This window comes from Sinohyriopsis cumingii, unplaced genomic scaffold (genome assembly GCF_028554795.1).
Source record: "Sinohyriopsis cumingii isolate HCF-2022 unplaced genomic scaffold, ASM2855479v2 utg002106l, whole genome shotgun sequence".
NCBI classification, from domain to species: Eukaryota; Metazoa; Mollusca; class Bivalvia; order Unionida; family Unionidae; genus Sinohyriopsis; species Sinohyriopsis cumingii.
In genome coordinates, this window is record NW_028316131.1 from 35,655 (window position 1) to 63,406 (window position 27,752).

At 35.5% G+C, this 27,752-nt stretch overlaps 2 protein-coding genes across 2 annotated transcripts in view; both read left to right on the plus strand.

The window, feature by feature from the left end:
* The window catches only part of LOC149771136 (transient receptor potential cation channel subfamily M member-like 2), a 36,176-nt gene extending 33,966 nt beyond the window's left edge, over window positions 1-2,210 (plus strand). The window contains exon 8 of the mRNA XM_089948810.1: window positions 2,072-2,210. Coding sequence (XP_089804936.1) covers window positions 2,072-2,194 — 123 coding nt within the window. The 3' untranslated portion in view covers window positions 2,195-2,210. The remainder of the gene's footprint in view (window positions 1-2,071) is intronic.
* Window positions 2,211-3,168: 958 nt separating this feature from the next.
* The window catches only part of LOC149771137 (transient receptor potential cation channel subfamily M member-like 2), a 114,614-nt gene continuing 90,030 nt past the window's right edge, over window positions 3,169-27,752 (plus strand). The window contains exons 1-4 of the mRNA XM_089948808.1: window positions 3,169-3,340; window positions 13,240-13,289; window positions 16,926-17,060; window positions 25,371-25,425. Coding sequence (XP_089804934.1) covers window positions 3,169-3,340; window positions 13,240-13,289; window positions 16,926-17,060; window positions 25,371-25,425 — 412 coding nt within the window. The remainder of the gene's footprint in view (window positions 3,341-13,239; window positions 13,290-16,925; window positions 17,061-25,370; window positions 25,426-27,752) is intronic.

Consider the following 27,752-nt stretch of genomic DNA (forward strand, 5'->3'; position numbering starts at 1 on the left):
ACACATGTAATTCAATAATAAGCTAAGCAGAATGATCTTGGTAGATAAAATTTTAATGCTAGGAGCAGTATGAACTGGTGATCCCTTTTTGCAATGAAAATGTTAAATATCACATATAATACACAAACAGGAATTGCAAGAGCTGACAAAATAAACAATTTGGCGAATGCATATTTTACACCGATTCACAGCAATGCAGGTGTGAAAAGATCATTTTCAATGCTGAAAACAATTCAAAAAGATCTGTAATTAAGTATGAATAAGTAGATCACCCAGTTAGTGGTGAGAAAAAGTTTAGCGTTAATGAAACTGTCCAGTCGTTTTTTATAGGCTTGCATGACCTAATAACTTATTCTCAATTGTACAACATTGCTTATATACAAACAGTGCTATAGATTGACACCCACAATAATCCAAACGGTTCAAAGACATGCAAAGTTTTGGGAAGTTTGCTTTTGATTGGGAAGTTTGCTTTTGATTGGGAAGTTATGCCACAAGTATAGGTAACACTTAAGGTGCAGACGACTAATGCAAACATACTTAAAAGTTGACTGATAATAATAGAATATTAGTTTTAAATATAGAATTGAACAGCTTTTCACATATGTGGTCCTTTGTCCAATCCCATATGAACGATTCAAGGTGGTCATTGATATTCTCAATTTTCTCCCATTTTCTTAAATATCACACTAACATTAAAGTGCATTACATATTAATACATATTAATTTGTTGCAACCTTTTTAAGTTTGTAAGTTACGAATCATACAATCCAAGGTAACCTTGACTATCACCAGGATAGGCATTTACATTGAAACCAAATTTGTTGTTGACAAATGTAACACTTTAATCGGGGCAACGTTTTGATTGATATTTAACATTGCATACAATTAAAATGAAAAATGAATTTTGTTATAAATTGAATTTATACATATTACGTAGTGCAAGTTATTGCAGTGTTTGCCATTAAGGCAGCATGCCTTCTAATAAGCAGACAATCTAATCACAACAGGTGAAAATACTTTACATATCAGTACACATGTTGCCATTACAAAACTAGCTACTATAATGAATTATGATTTTTAATTTAATGGAAGGGGTCTGGAACTTTTTATTTACGATTAAAAATTATAGTGATTTTTGTAAATTTCTCCTAATTTAGGAACCATTAAAAGTCAATTCTTTAGTAACTGTTGTAGTTGTAGTTAAACACGGCAGCATAACTGGTGCAGGAAGAACCTGGCAAAAAAAAACGGAAACAACCACCGACCCACTAGAAGCTACTGGCAAGCTTTCTCACATACCCACATTGGCCGAATCCATGACTCAAACCCACGCACACAGGTGAGATGGCAATGATCGGTAACGGTGAGCGCTTTAGACACTCGACCTATCCGGGCCTCTCTTTAGTAACAGAACTAATGAGTGAATACTATAAACCATGTACAAAGCGATAGAATTATGCAGTAAATATGCTTACTGCCAAGTCATCTTAAGCATCTAATGTGGCTTCATGATGTTATACCACATATGACAGTAGTCAACAATTCCAACATATCAGATATAACAAAATATTGAATCTTATCAATCATTTTCCATTTTTATCTAAAGTATTATGTAAAACATTTATAAGAAATATGGAACATAATTTATATCATGATTTGGGTCCTTTGCTGATTGTTTTATTCAGAGTTGACTGTTTTCTAAAAGTATGAGAATGGTTTACATAACAACACACAAAAGGCATGTAGAATGTGTGAATGGTCTTTCTTCCTTGAACATGGATACATTAACACCAAGAGTTTGAACTAATATTCCCATAATGAAATATAAATGAAAACAAAAGTTTGAGTATACACAGAATATTCCGAAAATGCATAACATATACGTAGTTTATCGGTTTCACAAAAATGATTGAATTTTGTTTCTTACATGTGTTAAGTCATGAAAGTAAGCTGGAAATATTTTCGTATTAGGTGAACACTGAAAATTCAAGACCACAAAGGAGAATGAAAAATTGTGTTCCTCAATCATCGGAGGAAAATATGCATCTTTAAATTTTGTTTATTGCAGGGATCTGGAGGAGCAGCAGACATACTAGCTTATGCTTTCAAACACCTGGCAAAGGTTGAGGATTACGACAAAGATAATGAGGGACAAGCAAACATGAGGTTTATGAATGCAAATTCTCATTGAAGATGAATAAGTACATTCTGTGCCGTAAATTGTTTGTTGGTATATGATGGCTCATCAAATTCTGAAAGGTTATATCACGCCTTGGGAAGTGTAGTAAAACCAAGTTTAGGCCAGCACAATTGTGGTTCTGAGTCTGATACACTAACCACGGAATTAAGGCAGATTCGATTAAAATCTGGATATTAATCGCAAATGAAACACAACGTGTATATTGGTAATACATGTGCAAATTATTAGGTATTTGGAATGCAAAATAAATGTTTGCGAATGTATGTAAAATAAAAACGAAAATTATGCATTCAGGTTTAAAGACCAGCTATATATTCTAAACACGTTGTCGTTACCTTGTGAACTTATCACTAAGAACAAAGCTGTATAAAACGTAATGATATTCTTATTTTGATGCAAGCTGTTTGACGAAAAATATAAATGTAAGAAGTAAGGCATTACGTCATCACCCATCATATGCAGCATTTATATAAAAATTATTTTAAGCAAATCAAAAAAATGTCTTGTTGAATAGATTCAGCATAAAAGTTCTGATATATGATAGATTTAATAATTTAGCAGACAAAATTTCATATATGGTATTTTAGCTAAGTTATTTCTGTAAGTGGATTGATAGGTAGAGTTTATTTGTCGGTCCATCACTCGTTTTGAAGCGACCATTGTAGAAAAGGAAAAGGAGCCAGTCAGTATATAATAATATTGAAAAAATGGTAACGGAAACATGGTATGCAGCATGTTTGTGACAAACTATGTGTTTAATGATACAGTTGATGATCAATATAAACTTTGGGTCGATAAATACATTGTACAACATATTTATATTAACAATTTAACACTTATTGTTTAATTAGTTGTTAATATTTTTTTCTGGAAAATGGTTGAAACGCTGAACTATGGCTCAGTGAGTATCTCTTTAGTAATGGTTTAATAGATAATACATTTGTTTCAACAGAACCGAAAAGCATATGACAAAAAGCCTGGAATGTAAGATCAAGGATAAAATGAAGAAGGAAAAGATAGATTGTAATATCGATGTAATCAAGGAATGCCTTGCCAAGTCCGATCTTATTCATATATTTAAAGTGGGCAGAGATAACCATGGCATTGATGCTGTCATGCTTAATGCATTGATGAAAGGTAAATGATTCTTGCAGTGAAATATAAATGTTTTGATTGCCTTACTAGATAATTATATTATGATATCGTATTTACAGTGACAAAAGTAGCCGTTCCAATTTTGCTTGTTCTAATATTAGTTTAAACTCATCACCACACTAACTAAATTAATTTAGAAATTTCCATTAGATTTCTACAGCTTTAATGAAACCAAATGAATGCGATATACGTATACCTATTCCAATACAGTAATGCATATGTTAAGCATAGACTTGAACACAAGATATACAAACGTTAAAAAATATAATTGATTTTCTCGGAGTCTGCTGTAACAGTAACATCCAACAATAACTGATTGTTACAGATAGCTTAGTATTATATGTTGTAGATAGGTAAAACATCTCAGCTAGTCATGTGAGATAGGTAGACTAGCATGATAATTGTTCATAAAATACTTTTGTATATTTTTTATAGTTAGACTAATTTTGGATTTGTTACTTGAATTAGCTTTGCAGTTACCTTGATATTACCCTTTTAAGTTTTCTCCAGAACAGGATTATGATGATGATTATACCTAATTTACGGCACTAAACATTTAACCATCTATATGATTATGAATGAGGTTTTCACACGAATGTGATGTTGCAGTAGCTGTTGAGAAATAAAATAAATATAAGAGTCGATTTTTGATCATACATACAGTGTGGTCATAATCGAGTCGAATGTATTAGTGAAAAATAGATTCTGCATAGATTTGCTGATGCAAACTATGGAATGCGAGGAGAGTGTCACTTACATATACAGGATTTCTTATTAACCCCATGGATTCTTTGTAAGTTTCTTAAAAACATTTGATATTGCTAATTCGCAGTCATGATGTGACAAATTATGTGCAGATGGCTGCAATACTAGATTATATTTGGTAAAACTACTTATATTCATTGTGATAGTAAACAAATATATATTCATTATAAACATATAACGTAAATTGCAGCCTCTGTACTATACCCGTTAGTCCCGTTTTTATTCATGGAAGTCCTAAACGTTTATATCCATACGGGTAGGATAAGAGAATATGAATGTATGCTATAATAATAATAATACGATTTATTATTGAAATGGGATCTATGACCATATCTACCGTATACATGAATAAGCGATACTGATGAGTGGTGAAAAGTGGGCGTTTGACCCTTTTGACCCCTCAAAATATTTTGAAGGGATTTATGCAGGTCTATCTTCACATAATTAATTTACCAATCGACTAGAGTATAAAGAATACAACGTAGGAACTGAGATAGCTTTATTGTTTGGATGCATTATATAGATTTCTCAAAGAGGCTCAAAATACTCTGTATGCATTCTCATAGATATTATATAAGCACATTGATCAGACGAATAATTTGGAGGTGATCTAAGAAATGGAACGAGATAAACTAGGGCAGATTTACTAGCAAAACACGATTATAAATATAGTGATGTGAAAAGTAAAGTCGCAAGAGAAAAGTAATAATTCGCCCACTGAATCTAAAGTTTTTTGATAATTTTAGTGAAACATATTCCAGCTGTAATAAAGATGATATCGAAGAACAAATCAAATAAACAAATGCTTTTGTGTATTAGTATGGAAATCAAATCCTATCATGCCAGACGACTGTATTTGCGTTGCAAAGTAATATATTACGATGCAGAAGTGATGCAGCGTAAGTATTTGATAAAATCAGTAACGGCAGTTGTCGAAGATAAATATCTGAAAAGCAAAGATACATTTTGCAAGACGTTTGACATTATTAGATACGTTCAGAATTCTGTCAAAATTCATGCTGGTGCTGTACTCAGTGATGGACCATTTGAGATTATCGATGCAGACTTTTTCATGAAAGATATTATATTTAGCGCGCGCAAAGCAATTTCGCTATCAGTACCCTGAAATAGCCGTAATTAATTATTTGACAAGGGCTGATCAACAACTTAGTATTAATTGTGCTGACATCAGATTCCATTGGTTTTGTATAAAGTAGCACCGGAGTATTATAACAAGATAACACAACACAGCAGTGTTTACGCACAATTAGATAAGCACTATCGCCTTTATATAAAAATATCCACTAGGAATAATAAATGCAAAGGTTCCTATGTTGGAATATGCTAACTTTGTGCAGAACATGGCATTACGAGCACAGTGAAACAAATACGGTGGTGTTACGTAATGGACCAGGTACATGACATGTCTTACATATGGTATCGGGGTCAAGTCATATAATCAATTTTGCCGACTATGTCGATTTGTTCGTGAATACCATTTGACGCGAGAAAATAAACCGATACCTGTCATTGCACAGACATATACAAAAGACAATAAAATAGAAATAATTGAAATCATAGGTACTACTGAAGCGATTAAAGTTTTTAATCCTGGTAAAGCTCAATCCTTAAAATAAGTCATTGATCCACTTAATTAGAGGCGCATGCCTGCCGAGCCTGAGCTCAAACAGATCGCACATCAACACGAACTATACATACCATGTTGTATAATAAAGGCTGACATATTTAAATTATTGAGACCCACTTGGTCCACCATCGCCACCACCGGTTGCCACTGCAACATCAACGATTACTAATAAAACAACAGCACAACAACTCGAACAATTTGCGATTGATAATAATATCTGAATACCAAGAGGTGCAAGAAAAGTTGACAGCCTTGCGTCATGAATTAAACAGTCTCAGTAGTTTTACATCTGCTATTGCTACTGAAGCAGCCAAGTATTTTCGTGCAAATCACAGCAAACATAAATACCTGAAAACAAATTTCAAAAGGGCAAGGGCAAATAGAGAATCACGTGGCAATTATCCAACCCACATACAAACCAGGCAGATACACCCAACAAATGTTAATTCATACGATTGCTGGAATCGTATCAGTATTACAAAACTTCGGACAGTCTAGTGTTTAAGCAGACATTGTTCTTAGCGCCTATTTGGTTATGCCACTTGACATGGAAGGATTCAGAACTAGAAAATCCTCGATTCATAGTGGTGGCGTCGTAATTTTGAACAGTATAAATATCAGCGCCATCAACGATAAAATTGGTGAAGAAAATAGAAAAAAATTCTCGAAACGTTGCAGAAACTCAAGAATGCAGGATCAGGATGGACTCCTGAAAGACAATAAAAGCTGAAGTACAACTCGAAAATACTGGCAGCTCCTGGGTAAAGTCAATTTTACTAAAGTCACACTGAACAAATTTAAAACACTTAACCCAGATATCTCAGTTAATGTGTTCACTTACAACACAAGCTTTAAACCGTTTGCATTATCCCCACATCGGCAGCATGGACGAATCTAGACTGATTTGTTATTAGAAAGTGAAATGATCGAATCAGATTCGGTATCTCACTAGATATGGATAAAGAATCTTGCTCGGCTGCTTAACCAACACAGTATGCATCACGGTAAGACATATCCATGCAGTTGTGGCATGCAGAGGTGGCATGTGTGTATTTTGCACCCATCAACTGCTCACCAGCCATGAGCAGTGGAATCAGAGGGTATATGTTGGGATGCATTATTGTCAATAAGCGAGCTTAAGCAGGAATTGCTCGCCGATATTGACCAACATTTGTCCATCGGGCGTTCACTTTGTTGCAAAATAGCAATGATAGGTCACATTTACACTCGTGCCAACAATCCAAACATCGGCGTGTATGACGCCGCTCTCTTTATCAGTATCACCTTGGATATTGCGAAAATAACCTCTATGAATTTGCGATGATGCAATAGCTGCCAGTTTGGTAGATTTCAGTGGATTGATCCTGCGCAAGTGGATATAGAAAAGCATGTGCACGATTACAGCATTAACATCTACCACCGATCCTTCTTTGAAGTTCATAACGAATACCCCAAACATTTACACAATGTGCACAAGGATTATCCGCTGACACCAGAACCACATGGTTGTCCCAGTATCAATGCTATATCGTTGATGAATATGGATCAAATACACTGAATGCACCAAAAAAACTAGTACCAAGTCTATGGACCAAACACAATTATGAACTGCAGGTACGAATCATACAGCTTTATCTGCGACTGGTTGTGAGTATGACCAAGGTCCATCGAGTACTCGTATTTCGCCAGCAGCCTAGGATGGCTTCGTATATTCAGATGAATACGGATCTGAGAAAAAAGGCTACCAATGACTTTGAGAAGGTTTTTCTTGAAGATCATGACAATGCCGTGTTTTGAAAAACCATTGGGAATTTGTGCAAACGAGTCCGCATAGATCTTGTCCGTGATAGTGAACAAGACAAACTTCGAAGGCTTGTCGCTGACTCGGCATTTGAATCATGAAAAATCTTTCCTGGTGGTCTTTTTGCCCTTCCCATTCAAACAATGAAAACTACCGCTGAGAAATCCAGTTTATGTTGGTTTGTCAGTACTGGACTTGTCAAAGCTGGTCATGTACAAGTTCCACTGCGACAAGATCATTTTACATAAATCGAGTCAAGATGATGTACACCAACATTGACTCGTTGCTGACACATATTACCACCGATGATGTGTGCGCGGACGTGGCACAACCATGTTTAGTAAAATAATTTGATACAAACGAGTATCCAAAACAACTGCCGTTATTTAGCAACGCAATTGAAAAGGTTGTTGGTAAGGTCCAAAACTAATGATCGGTGAAACCAGTCGAAGACTGTGGGACTGCAACCGGAACTGTAAACAACTGTTGTTAACTCCTAGAACATTTGTTTTGAAGGATTTCAAGCACAAGCTGTACTTGGAAATTCTTTGAGACTGACGTGAGTTCGTATACACTGCAACTATGATATAGTGCCAGAAACATCGCATAGGTGTTTACCGAGGCACCAAAGTGAGTTTGTTCTCACTTGATACCAAACCATGGATACTACCCGCTGAATTACCACTTAAGCGTTTGGTCATTGTGATGTTGTCAACCGACTTACGATTGAAGTCCACGAACAGTCACTAGAGCATTTACCGCGTTAATACAAATCCTGCTGGAACGACTTCCATTCGCAATTATACTCACACAAATTTCCTGCTTGGTTGTTTTAGTCCAATCGGGGAAATTCTCGGAATATCAGTTTGTTAAGTGATAGTAAATACATCCACGGATCATACAGTGTCAGCAACATGACATTGCCCACCTTCTCCCTCTTCCGGCATATATATATATATATATATATATATATATATATATATATATATATATATATATATATATATATATATATATATATATATATTCTGAATAACAGTGACACTCCTATCTAGAATCGCGAGACAATTTGCTTGGTAAATAAGCCCTCAACATGGTCTTACTGCCCCAAAAAAGTGTTCTGACGTTTCAAGTTACATATCTAGATAATAACCAGGAGCCAAACAAAATGTTATTTGACACCTTATTAGTCACTGAAGTTTCTTTGCGGTTAAACGGACAGCGGGAACCCTCAGGCGAAATCCTTCATGTCTATGCATCCGACGCTCCTCATGTTGGACTTGCATATCGCAGTATGTGGTCGTACATGGGCCGGTATCAGAACGTCGACACTGGTGTATTTAATTTCCCGAAAAGACTTTCATACCTTGTACCCAATGTATTAATTTTCTTTGGAGCATCTGAAGTTGTTGAGGTAATTAGTTGTCGACATGCATTTGTATGCACCTGTAACTCCCGTTGGTGCTAATTACATGTGATAAACTGTGATGATTTCTGAAAAGCCAATGTTATTGAACAGTGCTGGTGGTCGAATGAAAGTTATCGATGCACCTGTGGCAAATGCATAATTAAACCTGTTATGAATTTTAAAAATATTGTCTTATCACAAAGTGAAGGTGGTCGTTTGTGCGAGGCAGCTGGGACAAATACAAGCAAGTATGCAATCAGAAACAATAATGCGTCACTCTGAAAATGGCAATGTCCCCATGTGGCTAATTTTGAAAAACACGAAAAAACGTCGGCGATAGTAACATTATCCAAATCTGCTGTAACACAAATGCATGGAACTGATGGAATATTTTGATTGCTTGGAGCAAATCCAGCGTTGTTAGCAGAAGCGGCTGCAGCAGGTGCAGAAGCTGCAACGTTAGGGGTTGTTGGAACTGCATGGCAAACGCAATAAAACTTAGTCTCGATGTCTTTATGCGAAATGAATTTTCATCAATAGTGCCACGCACACGTGAACCCGGCTTCGTCATACTGGATTTAACAACAAGACCTGGCACTACTGGATCTCATACGTAAAAACATCTCAACATCCCTTGTATTTTAATACGAATGGACTTTGCCTGTTGAAGCTGCTGATTATGTAAGCCAGTACGATGGACCTGGATAACATATACTGTTTCGTTCGACTCTGCCAATACAAATTCTGTTGGATAGACACATATACGGACATCTTCTTCTTGAAGCGTTGCGTGCAGTTGCTGAACACAACCCGAAACCACATATTCATTTCCATTAAAGTACATTTAATACTCCACAAAATTTCCATTAACATTACGGAAGTTAGTGAGTTTGACGACACGGTATTGATTTGGATCTAAGACGATTTGCCACCAAAATGATTTGTCTGAGTTTACTAGTTGCGTTGTTCATTCGATTCAGGTGAGCTTGTGATTTTTGAAGATCAAAATGGTAATTTTAACCGGCTAATGCTGACATTCAAATATTTTTTTATGACACCAGAGGTACAATTGCAAAGAACATGGCTGAGATCGCTGAAAACGGTGGAACAATAGACGCAGGCGTGTCGGTTGAGTTTATCAAAGGCACTGTCGATACATCTGAAAGTGCAACAAACAATATGTGCAATAAGAAATTGCTAACGTGCCCTTAAACACCACGTGTAGTAAATTCATGGAGCTTTGCTATGGGAATATCAATCAAACAAGACAAGAAAAATCTGACGCAATCGTAGTAAACTAGTAAATCTTATATCTACGTCATAAAAATAGTCCTAATAAACCTAAAGGTTACATCTTAAAGGTGCTCGAGCCCGGAGCATACTTGTATCGCAACATAACTAAAGTCACGTGGGGTCGAACGGCAATGGTGTTAAATAACAAGCGGCATTTTGATCTTAATTATTTATCAGCAATATACAAAAAATTACAAGACCAAGCAGTATATGCATGGAAAGTTACATAGTTGCTTTATCATCACCGTTGATCACTGGAGATGAAACTGAATGTGAAGCACTCCATGTTTATCGTAACGGGTACGTAATCGTCATTGGCATTTATGCATTTGATCAAATTATATCGTTGTATAAATACGTAAGGACCTCGTTGATTAAGGTGGAGAATCTACCGACGATGTGTAGGATCAGCTGGCAGAGGATGCAGACACCGATAACAATTTTGCTCAACTTCACGAGGAATATCTGGGGAAAAGTGGTGTCACCGTATTATCTGTCATATAATTTTGTTAAAGTTCCAGTATAAATTGCTCGTGGAACCACCTTGATATATTATTACTAACTCAAGGATGGCTTGGAATCATTACATAAACAAATATTTAAACGTTGACATCACATAGAGATGATAAACTTCTAAGGGATTGTTTATATAACAGTAAAGTGATATTCACCGCTGTATCCACCTCAGTTACGGACACGAATGAATATTTTACACCACATTAACTCAAGTGAGACGAAAATAACTAGGCTGTTAATCTACAACAAGGACGATCTTGTTCGTATAAAAAGTTATTGAGCAAAAACTATCTTTTGAGTAGAAGATGCTGGCGAGGTTGGTGTCTTATTCAATGAAAAGGGAACAGAAAGCACAGTCTCCGGAGATTTATGTATTCTTGAGGCAGAGGTTTTCTATAATTGTATGGCAATTGTTCCGGCAAATAAAGTTAACTGGCATGTGTGCATATTGCGCCTGGACGTGATGAGACCGGACAGGGTCTGCCTGTCGAACAATTGTGCTATGCGACTGTATTATTAGACAAACTATGATGTACCCTCCTTCTTACCGACGTCGAAAAATAATCGAAGTGGAAAAGCAGCTTCGCGGTGAAATTACCATGAAACCGCGATAATTGTAAAATCGTGAAATACAAACGACCACATTTGATCGTAGATGCTATTTGTGGAATTGCTGTGGCAATGACTTACGTCTTGGGTTTACTGAAATCACGTCAACAACAACAATTGTAGGTGCACTAATTTGAATTATTGTTGAAGCTATAGCAATGGCAACCGGTTTGTCTGGTGGGGCTAGTGAATTAATTTCGATGAGACTGCGTTTACGAGTACGCTCCTATTCCAAATGACAACCAACCATACAGAGCAGTCTCAGTACAACCATTGATCTGTATCCAGTGGATATCGATGATAAAATAATCAATATAATCGTCAATATAATCGAGTTTCAAAACTGTGCTGGCGGCAATGAATATCACAGGCTATTAAGAGCATAGATAATGACTCGAAAGGATTTTACACATCAAAAGTCGAATATAAACAATCTTCGCCTGTACAGAGGCCTCATTGTTGCGTGAACGATCGGCTTTATATGACCACGTTGTTTGGAAATATTGACCTTTATCGCGTGTATTATCAGAAGATATGTTTTACATATCGATAACAGAGGAATTAGTGGTGAAATACTGTTTGGCAATTTTTGATCCCGTTGAATCACGGATGCACGACATAGACTCGTCCCCCATTACTAGTCGCATGCGTAGATTATTAAATTTCTAAGCATGCATTGGTCGCACTGGGCTAGATAAGTCATGTGGATAGAAGCTGTAATGTGTTTCAGGGATGCAAAGGGGCAAAAAGGGCAAAACGCTCACTTAGATACTACTTGAGGGGCTGTATATGGCAGAATTACTCCACATACCTGTTCTATCTTACGATGTCATGTCGAATCTCAGTCTCTGAGCTTTAAATCACATACAGAATACAATTACGTTTCTCAATTAATCCTTGCTAATGATTGTTGAGTCAACTTTGGTAGTTTTGAAAAAGATTATAACGTTTGAATCTAGGCCTGACTTTCCACCCACAGTCTTGACATGCATGTTGCGGCCACCTTCATGTTTATTATGTACGCTAATTTAAAGTTTGGTACATATCACAAACTCTAAGTAACCTAACCTTGCATGTGTTTTGCAAAGATCACAGCCAGTGTTAAGCCTAATAAAATAGTATATAAATGAAAATCATAGAATATAAATAAATATAGGTTGAACTCAGTAATTTCATGCATACACCGTACGATATGTAACCTGCCCCAAAGTGTTGAAGGTGTCGTAAAAAATGGAAGTTGTTTGCATTTAGTTCTGATCAATGTAAATAGAATAATGCGTGAAATATATAATCACATAATTTGCTAGGAAAATAATGTTTTGCCCAGAATTTACCTCAGCTTTGATCCATAACCAAGTAAATGTCCATTATGAAGACTACTGATTGATTCACAGATCTATATAATATTATTTAAAAATGTTTCCTGTCTTCCTCTAATTATTTTTGAATCATTAAATTCTACTTGTTGTTATCTATCCATAATGAGTAGTACTCAGTACCGTATAACATACACTTGGAGGAAACGTTATAGTGGATCTAATCACATGACAAAAATGTAAGATTCATATGCAGAACCATGACATCTCAAGTTAGAAGATTGCGATATATTTCACTAATATCTGATACTTACGTGTCTAGCTGCCCTCCTTTATATCCGGTCTACATATCCATAAAACAGTCGGTTATCAGATAAACACTGAAAGTTTTATCATTTGAAGCAGATAAAGGCGACACTTCTGATATTCCCCCACCCATATCCCAGTGGATATAGGGTATTCCACTCAATACACGAAATGCTAAGAAACATACATACACTGCTTTACAGTTTTGATATCTTTCAGCCAACGAGGACCTGGTGAAGAATAACATTGCCGCAGACAAGAAAAAGATGGTTAATCTACCTCTGTCTTTCCTTTCACATTTTATCTACCTACCTACTTTCAAAACAAACGATTAACTTTCCCTTCCTTTACAAAACAAGATAAATAGTCTTTATTGTCGATGTTGCGATTTATGTCTAGACATAAAATTTGTTTCTGATTCATTTCTTGTAAGATTCATAGAATTAAATTATATAAATCAGAATTTTCCATAAATGTCAACTAGAGATGAATCTGTTTAATCTGATGTATTATACTTCAAAACTTATAAAAATTGTAATAATTATTATACTTTAGCGAAAATCATTCAATCTCATTACATTTGAAAATCTTGTGCCGGTGAGAAAATAAAATAACAGTGTGACGAAGAGCTTTGCTGTTGCCAAGATAACAGAACTGGATATACGCAAAATATGAAGAGAAATATTCATATTTGGAGACAATATGTAGCTCACAAACACGCTAATTAAACATGGATATATATTACAAAAAGCTAAATAAAAGTTGAATATGTGTATACGATAGTAAAACCACTACGCATGCCAATAATCTTAGAACTTGAATTCGTCCATTTTCTGCCTTTCTGTTATGAGTCACAGGTAGAACTGAGGTACATCAAAAACGTATGCGGTTCAAGTTATTAAGCAAACATATATCCATATTAATAGAGACGGTTCATGAGGAAATAATCTTCATATAGCACCCTAACATGATGCATATATAATCGATATATTTCCTTCATCTCCGTGATAGTTGGTGACTTGTGTTTGTCTTCTATGGCTCAGAATGCAAAGTAAGTCATCATCATCAATCCCTTAACCCAAGAGGTCGTTGGGGCACCAAAGTTGACTATACAACCAATTTTCGACATCTTACCTGTTCTCTACTGCTCTTTGGGAATCTCCAAACCCCATGTCTGTCAATTCCTTAATGTTTTGTTCCCACCTATTGTATGTCTGCCTCTTCTTCTGCACCCTCGCACTGTGCCTTGCAGGATTGTTTTTTCTAGTCTAGATGATCTTGAGACATGATTATACCACTTCAGGTTGCTCATTTGTACAGTGGTCAAGAGGTGTTCATATGATACGGTGGACCATTGGATCTTGTTGTGGACTTTTGCGTTGGTTACATGGTCAACTTATTAGATGCATAAGGTCTTGCGGTAGCATCACATTTCGAAGGTTTTAATCTTTCTTTGGAGATCTGATGTGAGCGTCCATATTTCATTAGCTGTCAGAAAGGTGGATATGACAATCGAGCGCATCAGATTTTTTTTTTGGAACCCAAAACAACTGTTGGGATATTTCCATATTGGCCTCAATCTTGTTTTTGCTGCTGTTTTCTGGGCAATCGTGGAAAGTATTTTTGGTTTGGAGCCCTCATATGAGATAATTGATATCAGGTATTTGCAGCTTGCGACTCTTTCCAGCTTCTGTCCATTGACCTTTATTTCTGCACTAATGCCTTTGGTAGTGTTTGTAATCAGTTTGATGTTTTGGCGCTAATCTCCAAACCGTATGCTGTAGAGGTCGTGTCGAGGCGCTCAACCAAGTCAGCTAATTATTTTCATCTCCTGCTCAACAACCAATATCATTTGCGAAACGAAGGTTGGTGGTTGTTCTTTCTCCGATGCTGACAGTGCCCTTGTGGTCATGCAAGGCATCCTCCGTGATCCATGATCCTTTCCAGAAAAAATATTGAAGAGCGTAGGTGACAGTATACATCCCTGTCTGACTCGAAATTCTGTTTGAAACCTATCTCCTCTGCTGCCATTGATGACGAGAGCACTGTAGGTTTTGTCATAGAGGTTCTCAACAACCTGCACCAGGTTTGAGCTGATGTTGTACTTCCTTGTAAATGCCCATAAGGCCGCATGTCATATCCTATCAAAGACCTTTTTGAAATATATAAAGACGTGGTATAGATTATGCTGATGCTGAAGGTATTTCTCACAAAAGAGTTTGAGATTGAATATTTATTGTGTGGTGCTCCTTCCTGCTCGGAAGCCTGTCTGATCTTCAGCAATAATTTTCTATGCTTGAGGCTGTACTCTCTTGAGAATTATCTTCAGCACGGCTTTGCTTGGGTGACTGATCAGACTGATGGTTCTGAAGTTTTGGCATAGCTGTCGGTTTTCGTCCTTGGGACCACGGTGACCAAGGATTGAATTCATGCGGCGGGCCATTCTCATGTCTATCATATCACGTTTCAGGTTGTTGTTAGGACTGTGACTGTCTCTTCTCCTTCTTCTTGAATGGGCTGTGTTGGTATGATGTGAACGACGGCTAACTTTCTTTTCTTTAGTGATCTAACTGTAATTTCCACTTCCTCATGAACAATGTGGATTTCATAAATTTCTTCTGCCTGAGGGCAATAAAGTACTCTCGGATCTCCTTGGGTTTTGTGATTGTACAATTCAGAACAATATTCTGTCCATCGCTTTAGGATCTCTTGATCTTAAAAGAGGCATTTCCTGATTTGTCTTGGATGGAGGTAGTTTTCCCTTGTTTATATGTTGTGAAAACTTTCACCAGTTGATATCCCAATTTGCTGTTATTTCTACTCACACTGTCGTTGATTTTGCAGCATTGTCTTTCTATCCAGGATTCCTTTGCCTTTCTCATGCTTTTCCTGGTCATTTGTATCTCTCTGTATTTTCTAGCTCCTTCAGTATCTCTTTGTCCCTTTTTCAATTCTCTGCAAGTAAGAATACCAAATATGAAAATATGGTTTTGATCTTTATATATATCCCTTCTAATAACTTTTTTCTTTGAACCAAAGTGGGTTGTATAACAGAAAGAAAGAAAGATGTAGCTAGGTAACGATACTGTACAATGTAGAATTTCTACTAGCATTACACATTGTTGATATTATCTGGTTTTCAACTTTTAATTTTTTATTGTTGATTCATAATTGGTGCACATGCTTTCATTAAGAAGTCAACATGAAAGGGCAATTTGCTTTATTCCTTACTGCTTCTCAAGATCATATAATTGTATTTTTTTAGAATAGCAATTTGGTCAACACACGTTCATAATAATGGCTGTTTCAACAGGAATTAAACCTTTTAACTTTATTATGTTTCAAACAGGTTATTCTAGCTTGTTTCCGATAGTGGAAAATATTTGTATTGACCTAGAAATTGATGAACCATAACGACATCTGTTATGTTATGTAAATTTATATCAGCGCAAAGTATATCCTTGATATTTCATTGTTTTAGTAGTCGTAGGCCATGAAGCAAATTTAGAGAATTATTTAAAAGAAATTGTGCCGGCTGCAACATATAATTGTATTGGTGCCTGTTTGTCTTTTTCTAGTCTTCTTGGTTTAAACCGTTTGGTTTCAATGTTCTAAGGCAGCGTATTCAGTAAGATTCCTTTTCTTTCTTGGTTTGGGAACTCCAGTTGGGGTTGTGAGCAACTGCAATAAGTGTTTGTCTTTTTCTAGGAAAGAAAAGGAATGTTAATCATCTGATTACACCAAGAAATTAAATTTCATGGGACAAAACAATTTACTTTAGAATGCTTATATAAGCAACAATCACTGGTGCATCTCATGACTAAGTAGATGTTATGCCTGGATTTAGTCTCTTCTTGTACGTTTGCTGATCAAGCTAACTGTGTCTGTAAATTGTACATTTTCAGACCTTCAGTCTAGATAACATGATGATGCATGCCATACAGTTTGCCAGTGCGGATTTCGTGAAGCTACTTTTAAATAATGGTGTCAAACTCGAGACGTTTTTGACAGTCGACAATCTGCTGCAGTTATACAACAATGTAAGTTCACGACAAAGCCGGTGAGAACATTTTCCTTTTCGATTTAAGGTGTGCATGACAGAGTACCAAATTTCGTTCAAGCAACTGGTACGAATAAACGTTGTTAAAAATCAGCTAATGCTAGTAATGCAATATACTAAATTGAATTGGCTTGAAGTAAAACCAGAAATAAAATTGATGATTTCTATTTGGACACTGTTATTTCCACGTTATAAAAGTTGTACAGCAGAACCAGTGCACCCTAGATACAGTTCAGATGAAATTAACCGCTACGCGAAGTTACATGTACGCCATTTAGCAGCAAAAATTACAAACTCAGAAGACAAAAAATATTGACCAATTAATAGAACAGTAACCAAGCGATATTGATTCAGAACTGGAAATTGATTTGACTAATTGTATCATTTTCTGTATGATATAAACATCAAAAAACAATTGTAAACCTGTGATCAGCTGCAGAGCAGTTTTTCCTCTTTTTTGACACAATTATTTGTCATATTAAATATGGACTGCAGATTGTTTAGTTTAATAAACGTTCTCTTTATATGCTGATGACTTGTTTGGAGCAGTAATTTAGATATTGGATTCAAAATCAAATATACACAACTTTAAATAATGTATGTAGGTTAAGCCAATACTGCAAGATATTAGGAATGATATCGATTCGATAATGTGTTCGATTAAACTTATATTATTTAAGAAAGAATTTATAAAATATTGGGGATATTTACGCATTAATGACCTCCGTCACCTCTTTCCCCTCAATACCACAACCTTTAAGTTTTTAGACAATACACCTTCTTTTTATAATGCACTCCCCAACAGCACAACTTCTTTTTTTCAGTCAAATTAGCACCATTTGTTTTCTTCACGATCATCCATGTTTAGTAACGCACGCAATACAAACTATGCAGACAAAGTCAATACAGAATATATATTTGTTTACGGATGCTCGCAAGCTAAAGACAAAAATCACCATTTCAGCTTCATAAATGGAGATCCCCGTAGCAGACCGCACACTTAATAATTTGAGTATTATGATGCCGTCGAAATGAGTCACTAAAAGTTGAGGAAATCATGAATCACAAATTGAGTGAACATTCAAGTAAATGAAAATTTGAATATGTTAACTTGCATTTCTTACTCAACTCTGTGAAGATTCGAGAGTAACATCACAGGTTACACAGATTTAATAAGGATAAACCAGGTTCCATAAGTCTAATGTTCTGTGTCATATGATTTGACTATACTTAATAGGTAACTTATATGTGATACAACAAAGCACACCTATTTAATGGGTGGGTTAAAAGTTAAAATTATGAACAAATATACTCTAAGAAGGGTAACAGTTTCAGAAAACAAACTCAAATTCTTCCTATACAATTATATTTTAACATATAGAAAAGAACGGTACTTTCATTTGGAAGATAATAGGACAAGGTATTGAGATTAAAACAATAATCATAATGTTTGTAAAATAACCTTACCTTGTGGGCTTATAATGAATCATTTATGGTACTTTTCAAGTCTTTGAGTATAGGGTTAATGTTTGTACTGTACTATGTTGTGCTGGTTTTCAGTGGCATACAAAATTGTGAAAACAATATGACGACTTACCCCTGAATGATATTTCTAAAGTTTAACTTTAGTGTCGCTTTCTTTCTATCCAAACAGTTTAAAATCACCCAACAGTCAACACGTCCGTTATAAGTTAATAAGTGCTATACATTTTAGTTTAAAAAGATAATGTTGTACTTTCGGTCTAAACGTATGAAAATTAACTTCACGTTCAACAATGAAATAGAAATGATAGATGACTTTCAGAATATGGTTGGACTATATTTCTTTTTCAGAATATGTTCTCAATTGTTTTCTTCATTGATATTCCAGAATAAAATTCAGTGGCATTTTTAATGTTTTCGTTGTCATATGTCTAATGTCTGTAATGTTTATTGAAGATAACATGACCAGCACATGCATTTGTTAGTATCATTATCGCCCTACAGGGACCTCTCAACAAGATATTTTATTTTGGCTGCAAACGCACATGTTTTTTAATGAATGCAGGTTTATGATGCAAATGTTTAAACATTTCTGGAAAAGATGGACGCAGTTTGCTGACACAATGTCCTCAAATTGTTAGTATTATTCTTCCAGTATGGTTTTAAGTTCTTATGAATGTTTCGAACTAATTTCACAGGACCTCTTAGGTATTTCAATGCAAATGAAACTCTTTATAGTCATTTTCCAAATTTGTGATGAAATCTGATGCAATAATTATACATCTGGGTGAATCAATACTGTCTCACATATGTTCAATTTTTATGACAGGCAAAGTTCTCCTAATTTACATTACCCGATCATAAATAATAAGGGGCATGAGTACTAAGACCTCGCAAATCCAGCACTCCCAAGTTATATCTTTTTAGCTTATTAGCTAAAGGTTATCGATCCATCTTTGTGGCAGGTAGGTAGAGTGACCTCCCCATTATAAGTGGATTGGCGCTAATTCATGAGATACTTCAGTTAATACCTCTGCTCGTCCTGAGTAGCACGCTCTGTACAGACAGACCTCTCATTTGTTAGGTTTTCTACCTTAAAGCAAGCACTGGGAGTTGTCTCGTTGACGAAAAATAATACCCCGTTCATAAATTTCCAACTTTTTTGATCTTTATTTCTTCGACGACAAAGTATATTTTAAGTGTCTTTGTGCCTCACACACTTTGGTAACATTAGTAAGTACTTGGACTTGTTGCGATTGCGTTCCCTCATATTTATATAGCTATATTTAAATAGACGTAGGTCTGGTGCGCAATATAGACAACTAATATTGCAATATAAGTTCCGTTACTGTTTAATATATACAGATATTTTTTCTATATTAATATATTGATATAGTCTTAGTGTCCACATCGGGGTTATATATAATGCTTGTACCTGTATAGGCTAGAATTTGGACTTTCATGCCGGTAACATTCTCTTATAATTTGTATTTTAGCATCCGCTTTGCAAGAATCAATCACGAAGCTTCATGCATTTGTATGTGCATGTATCTTGTGTATTATATAAAAAAACTCATCTATCTGGCTGCATAGTTTCCACAACATCAGATATGTACAGAAATGTTCTATATCCTTATTTTAGTCATATAATCGAATTCATAGTTACTGTAAGCGACACTTTAAAGATTGCACTTGTATAGACAATAAGGTGGTATGTCCTACATGGAACATTTATTAGAATTGAAATTTAGTGTACACTTTGTAGGTAGATTATTGTCATTATGTATTGCTATGCACGTACAAGTTCATACAAGAGGATATGTGCAGGGCTACAACCTGTATATTTTCTCAGCTGTATTTTCTCTGACAGATCTCGACCACTTGCAAGATCAGAATGAATTTCTACATATGTAATTTACCCTGGTTATCAATCCACGAAGTCAAGTCGAAATTGCATTTAATCGAGAGAAGTCAGTTCAGTTATCACTGAAGGGGAAGTCACAGTCACGTTGAGAGACGAAGACTTCATAAGTTTTCACGCTTGGGTTCGATACCATATCACTCTCTCACAAGTCCGTTTGTCATTAACGGATATAAATTGATGCACGAACGCTCAGATTTACTGGCGCCTACTACCATGGGAGGTCTGTCTCCCTAATCATCTAAACAACTGTTGCCTGCTCAACTTTCCGGAAGTAGTTTACTATTAACTAAAAGGTATAATCTACTTACAAATTGTTTCCATGTTATGCCAGAGTTACCGATATTCTGAGCTGCTTGCTTCGTCAATTGCATTAGAAAATGGTCAACTGATATTAAGCTTATTAAAGAAGCCCTCATGAATAAACAGTTCTCAGAACCAGAGGTAGAAAATCGCACAAGCGAGATGACACCCCCCAATTTAAATGGAGTGCCTAAGAGCACATTGTAACACTATCGACATCAATATCTCACATGTATAGCTTCCTACTTTGTCTCCTTGGCAACAGACACCATCAATCACAAACAGAGACTTCCATTGCACTACTAATCAAACCATGGAATCATCGTGGAAAACAAGATAACGGAGAAAAACAAAGACCGATCGGATCTTCTGTCCAATAGTGACTACACACGTCTTTCCAAAGACTTTAGCCCTTTGTTGTAAGAACTAACCAGGCTGAACTTCTGTCAAGAGCCTCCTTGGTTCACGGCACCCAGACTCAGTGAAGAAAAAGCTATTTCAGTGAATTTAAACCAAATGTAGTTGCAGCAAAATGGGTCAGTATTACTCATAAAGGCACTGCTTTGATTGCCACAAAGAGGCTAGTGTGCATGGGGAATAGGAGGTTTCTATTTAATTTCTTTCTAATGACGACCCCTCATCTCAAGACCATCTATGGAACCCATTGCAAATTCTGAAGTGATACTTAAGAAGGACCGAGACCTCGCGCCGACACAGGTGAAAGTCTTTCGTACGTCTCACAGAGGGAAATGATGACATATGAGCTAGAATGCGTTCGACCTTGATAAAGTGGGGAATTCGTTTTGTAGATCGGAAAATAACCGCAGACCAAATTAATGTGCTTCACAGATAGGTTCATGAAGTTAGGGCATTTGCCACAAACATTGCAAGAGAAACTGAACCCCTGATGGCATTATCCATGTCGTGTGAGGGAGTTTATAGTGTTTCAATATCATTATAAAATGCCAATCCCGTCTGGTGAAACTAGTAGCCGTGGTGCATAGAGGTTACCTTCCCATATCATTTGACCGCTTCAGAAGGATGTGGCTTAACGACTACCTCTGGATTTGTGGGGGACGGTGCCTTCCGCTCCAGTAGTAACTGATATGTTCGCGGTATTAAGAGCCAATTTTTTTATCAATGGGACATCATTCTATCAAACAGTTAATTAGGTGGCCTGATAACGTTTTGAATGTTTGCTATAAGGATGTTTTCTTTGAGGTCGCCATTTGCGATATGGTTGTAGTTCTCCCTAATATATTATGATCGCATTACTAGTATTAAAGAAATATATACTATTAGAAAAAGATTAGTTTCGAAGAAATGTACTGTGACTTACAAAAGTACATTTCTAGAAATGGAAAAATCCAAATTTGATTTGGTTTGGTGATTTAGGGCACATCAACACAAGTTCTTGGTTATTTAGTGTTGAGGCAATTGGAGTAAAGTTCCTTGCCTTGTTTCTTTAGAGATGTACTTAAATAGTTTTGTATTTTTGATTAGCTTATGAAGCCAAGCATTCAATAATTGCAGTCTGTGAACGAAACATAGTTTGCTCAGAGAGGATTACACATATTTTGTCTATGATTTTTGGTATTCTAGTTATTCTTTATTGTCCAATTCATGTCATTTTTAAGATATGATTCGCAGGAGCTGATATTATGAGAGACAACTATAATAAACTTGGCGTCGTCAGTTGCATATTATATTTGTTATGCGCAGTGCCATACTAGCGCACTGTGAAGTGACCCTGAAATTTGTAATCTCCAATTGGTAGTTCGCACATCCAACAAAGAGTAGAAGCGGTGTTTCGCTTTATCCTCGTTCTTCAGAGACCGCCAACATTTTTATTTGACCCCCAATTTTCATAGGAAGGCTTGGTGTTTTCTCAGTGGGCTACCAAAATTTGATGGAAATAACGGTTGATGAGCTTAAATACTTTTTTAAAAATATCTATTTGCTTGAAATTATATATTTTGTTGCTGAGAATGATACTATTCAACATTATCATGATTATGCGATGTGGATTACGGAACTATGTCTTAACGTTGAATGTTGATGTTTGAGTAGAGAAAAAAAAACAAGTAAAACAATTAAAACTTGGTAAAAGTATCAGACCTAATAAGCTGATAAATTAATTTTTAATTATGTTATTTATTGTAATCATATTTGTTATTAATGTTACAAATTATTGTTAACAATCTACTAAATGTATTAGACACCTTTAGCACAGTAACTAAGCAACTTTGTTGACTGAACTGAGAAGTTTATGTTGAAGCTCAGGCTGGTTTCTAACAAAATATGTTTACTGTGGATAACATTTTAAAACTTCATGGCTTACTTACAAATTCTCTAAATTCAAGTAAAAAAATTATATTGACTTTTACAATTACTGATTTTGCAAAAGCCTTTGAAAATGTCATAGTACATTACAAGCTTAGGAAATAATGGGACAGATATGTTTTGTTACTACAATACATTTTATACATTAAACGGTTAATAGTAGACATACAAATAGCAATATCTGGTCCGAGAAATATGTGTGTGAGTGAATACACAAGGTGAATGTTTATTATCTATTTATTGTTGACGTTTAAACGACTTCAAAGATTAAGGTTCCCTAAATGAGATTGCAGTGAGATATTTAATTATTCGGAAAATATTCTTTATAATTTGTGAAGATCATAAAAAAGTGTCCATTGAAGCAACTGATGATTGAAAATGGGTCCAATACTTTTATAATATATATCACCGAAACGTAAATAAGAAAAGTAACCGTTATGGTATAACAATGAATTTCGAAGCAAACTGGGCTTTCAAATGGTTCAGATATTTTGTAATAAATGTCACATAAAATTAAGTACAAATAAATAAAAAGTATTATGGTGTTTTCAAGGGTCGAAAGAAGTGCAGTTGCAGTTAATGACCTATTTATATACCCGTTGGAACTAGAAATAGTTAATAACGTTGACTTTCTTTGCATTGTGTTAGCTTAGGTTGTACATTTATTGAATGAAACCAAAGGCTTGCTGGACAGACAGGCTAGTTAACCTTTTCTTGTAGGTGTAACATTTTTGTACATAACTTAGATCATATATTAACATTAATGTTTTGTAAATTTTTTGATATTCAGAAGTCCCAAGTTTGAAATATAACACCAAAACTGCGATGCAAGCAAATGGAATGGAGAGTCCACTTAAATGTTTGAAAAGAAGATCTGTGACTCTTGATATGTTGCAGCTAGATTTTATTTATGGTGAATTAGGGACAATGTCTCTATGAAAAAATATATACATGTACAACCGTAGTTTGAAGCATTAGTAAAACTTTTTTAGGCTTAGAATATAAAATATGTTTATTTTGATTGCATTTAAAAAATATATTGATCTGAAGAGTAATTATATCAGTTAGTATTTATCACTTGCCAAGCAACGTATTACCTGCAAATGTTGTTAAAAACTGGCATTAAAGGATAGGAGATTCTTTGAGATATACTTTGTCTGTGGATTTGACTTGAGAGTTCAGACATAAAACATATCTAATTTTCGTTACGGTACAAATAATTTTAAAGGCTATTTTAAGATGGAGGACATCCTCACGTAATTTCCATAATAAATCTGGCATATAAAGGATACATCATCTTACCCATATTAAACACAGTTAATTAAAACTATGCAATTGATTGCAAAGTTATTCTCTCTGAATTAAATACAGAGAAGTTTATAAATCTAACATTGCTCGTATGCTATGATTTAAGCAGATCTAATGCTTCAAACTACGGTTGTACATGTATAATCAATACTATAACTTATATATATATATATATATACATGTGTGTGTGTGTGTGTGTGTGCAACTGCTGCCAAGTGAAGACCAGATGTTGAATACACACCAACAAATGGGGACTTAAAAGTCAAATGGGGATCCGAGTCAATATGTAATATGATACATTACAATTAATGAAGATGAGAGAGGGAACAAAATGATTCTTGTATGATTTATCGATGATGAGAGAGAGCAAAGGCAGATGATGAATGAAAAAAATTACTTATATTTAGCATTTATGGTAATACTGACGTTAGAGAGGTACAAATGATACTTGACCTGATAACTATACAATTGATGATGATGAGGTGAAAAACATGGTGGTGGTGAAGGATAAAAAAGGACAGTGAATGAATATTGTCCCTACAGAGCAAACTCACCTTTTTACATGGAAGTCCCTATTTCGTCCCCTTCAGTACTCACCTTAACCTTTATAGTAAAATCCAGCCTTTGCCAAGGAATTCTGTGTGTGTGTGTGTGTGTGTGTGTGTGTGTGTGTGCGTGTGTGTATTTTCTTGAACAATAATGCAGTTGATTTATGATTTACGATCCATTTATAAAATTATGTACATTTATTACCTATTTGTTAATTGTCTCTTAGTGGTAAATTCGCATTACTTCATTTACAACATGCATATTTTTTGCTTTAATAGAAGTATATGAACTGACGATAAATATGTCATATATTTGGAAAGCTTAGTATATGATGCATTACCGTTATATTTTTTATGTCCATTAATATATTTCTTTCTTCACCAGGCCCCTTCAAAAAGTATTTTCAAGGATTTGTGGTCGAAGAAAAAAGAAGAGGTATGTTATTTGACCATAAAACAAATTTTAATTTTAGAATATTTCTCAAATTTTCGATTTAAAGTTGCAGCTGTGGAGACAGAATTATCACTACACAACCAATCGATGCATACTATGAGTTATCCTTTGCACTGTTTGATCCCCAAACTAAATAACAAAGACCTATAAATGTGAGAATGTTTACATTGAATGTCAAGGTTGTGGTAGCAAATCAAGTTTAGCCTTCGCACGAAATTTCGAATCAGCATGTATGTTCTCCTAACCAGTTTGAACAGAGATCAGGTGATATTTGACATTTATGGGGCCATATTTTGCATGGGATAAATTACAGACTCGTTCAATATCAATATTTTAGACTAAAACATCCAGCGGAGGATGATAACTCTTAACATGTAAAGGAAAATAAATTTCAGTTCGACGTCATTAAATCATCTTGTCTCGCGTACGCGTTAACGCTAATTTCGCTAAAAGTTAATATCATTTAACCTGTTAAGAAAGGACATAATGCCCATACAACTGAGAACCAGACTGAGTGTTTCCATGATGTAATGTGACATTCAATTGTGGGTTTTTAGAATTTTGAAGTTAAGACGTTGTTCTAATCATCCTATGGCATACATTTAGGGACGATACTTTGTAGAAAACAACACAATTATCTCTGGAAATGTAAGTTATAAAGATAATTTGTATATAATAACATATATTCGGCAGCAATATTAATATTGCCCCAATTCATTACTCCGGAAAATGCATTACCTCACCACATTGTATTCGGTTAACTTTCCTTTATACTTCCAAAAGCAGCCTTTCTGGAAAGACTAAAATAATATCTTTCGGTCTTTATATTATATTGAAAAATGGAAACAACTCTCAAATATTACCTCCCTTTACAACTTTTTGGTGGCTTCCATTTGAAAGGATATCTTGCAGACGATTCTATAAAAATATATTGCTTATATTTAATTCATTAAATTTCATTTTCATTGGTACAGTGACAGAAAAAGAACTGTTTTATATGGTTCATAAAACAGGTAATACAATCAGGTCAATTTCGTCTTTGCCACATTTGATCTCAAATAGCAACACACATTTTTCCCGGTGGATCTGTATCTTAAGCATATTCTCTCATTGTAACTCGTTATTCAATATAAATAATAGCATCATACTGCCACAAGTCCATATTCCATCAAGATTTAGCACACACAACCAGAAAACAATGCCACTGAGTTATCGGTATGTGAACTCGTGCGTAGCGGTCACAGTCGCATGGCAACCAAGTAATTAATTCTCATATATCTACACATTCTGAATCCCTGTTAAAGAAATGAAGGTATATAGGATTAATTATAGAAGATTACAAATATATACCAAATAGAATGGAGAGTACCAATCTCTGGATTCTACGGAAGAATGCCTAAAAACGCTAGGCAGAATTACTATTTAATACAAATAATAATAACATATAGGTTAGAGAATGTTAATGCGTACCATGCAGAGATTCGAACCCAGATCCGCGGGTAAACGACATCCATCATCTTTCCTGCACACATCAGTCCATGTTCCATCACGACTCATCACACATCACCAAAACAATGATGCTACTGAATCTGTGTAATACGCATTTGTTTGTTGCAGACACACTCAAATGGCGACCTAGACGGATGGGTAACCCGACCATCATTGCATTTATTGCTATTGCGAGTGTTTACTAACTGGTCCGGTCGACAACGAATGGGCGATATACGACTGCAGTTGTCACGATTCACTTTTCGCTGAATGTCGAGATGTCCATCCACGTGTTCATACATCTATGGTAGTCTATACCAAATGCTCTGCACTAGGATATTTCTCATCCGGACCAAACATTGATCTCTCAGCTTATGGTGGACAAATTTTACTCATAAAGGCGTCCTCCAGAGTCTAACTACCCTCTCCGAACCGATATTGTAGTATACCACCACTTTTAATGGCAAGTACTAAGGACAAAATGATGCATCTAGACGATAAGGTGTCATCATTGCAACACAGAATGGTCTGTCCATGGACCCAATTTGTACAAATGGACAATCGACAGCTAGACGAAGTGGATAAGATGGAAATGCTTCATTCATCTGATCGTACAATGGAACGGACAGAATTCAGCTCTAATGCAGCTCCAACATAATGGACGAAACGATATTATACAAGACAAAGATCTTTCCGATTTGAATTTCGATTTTAATCTAACCGGACCAGGCTCAATTTCCAAAAATGAAATCTCCATTGGTTCTTAACGTGGCCAACTCATGCATGTTAGAGATCCTGTTATCCACATCACTCAGCTATCGTATA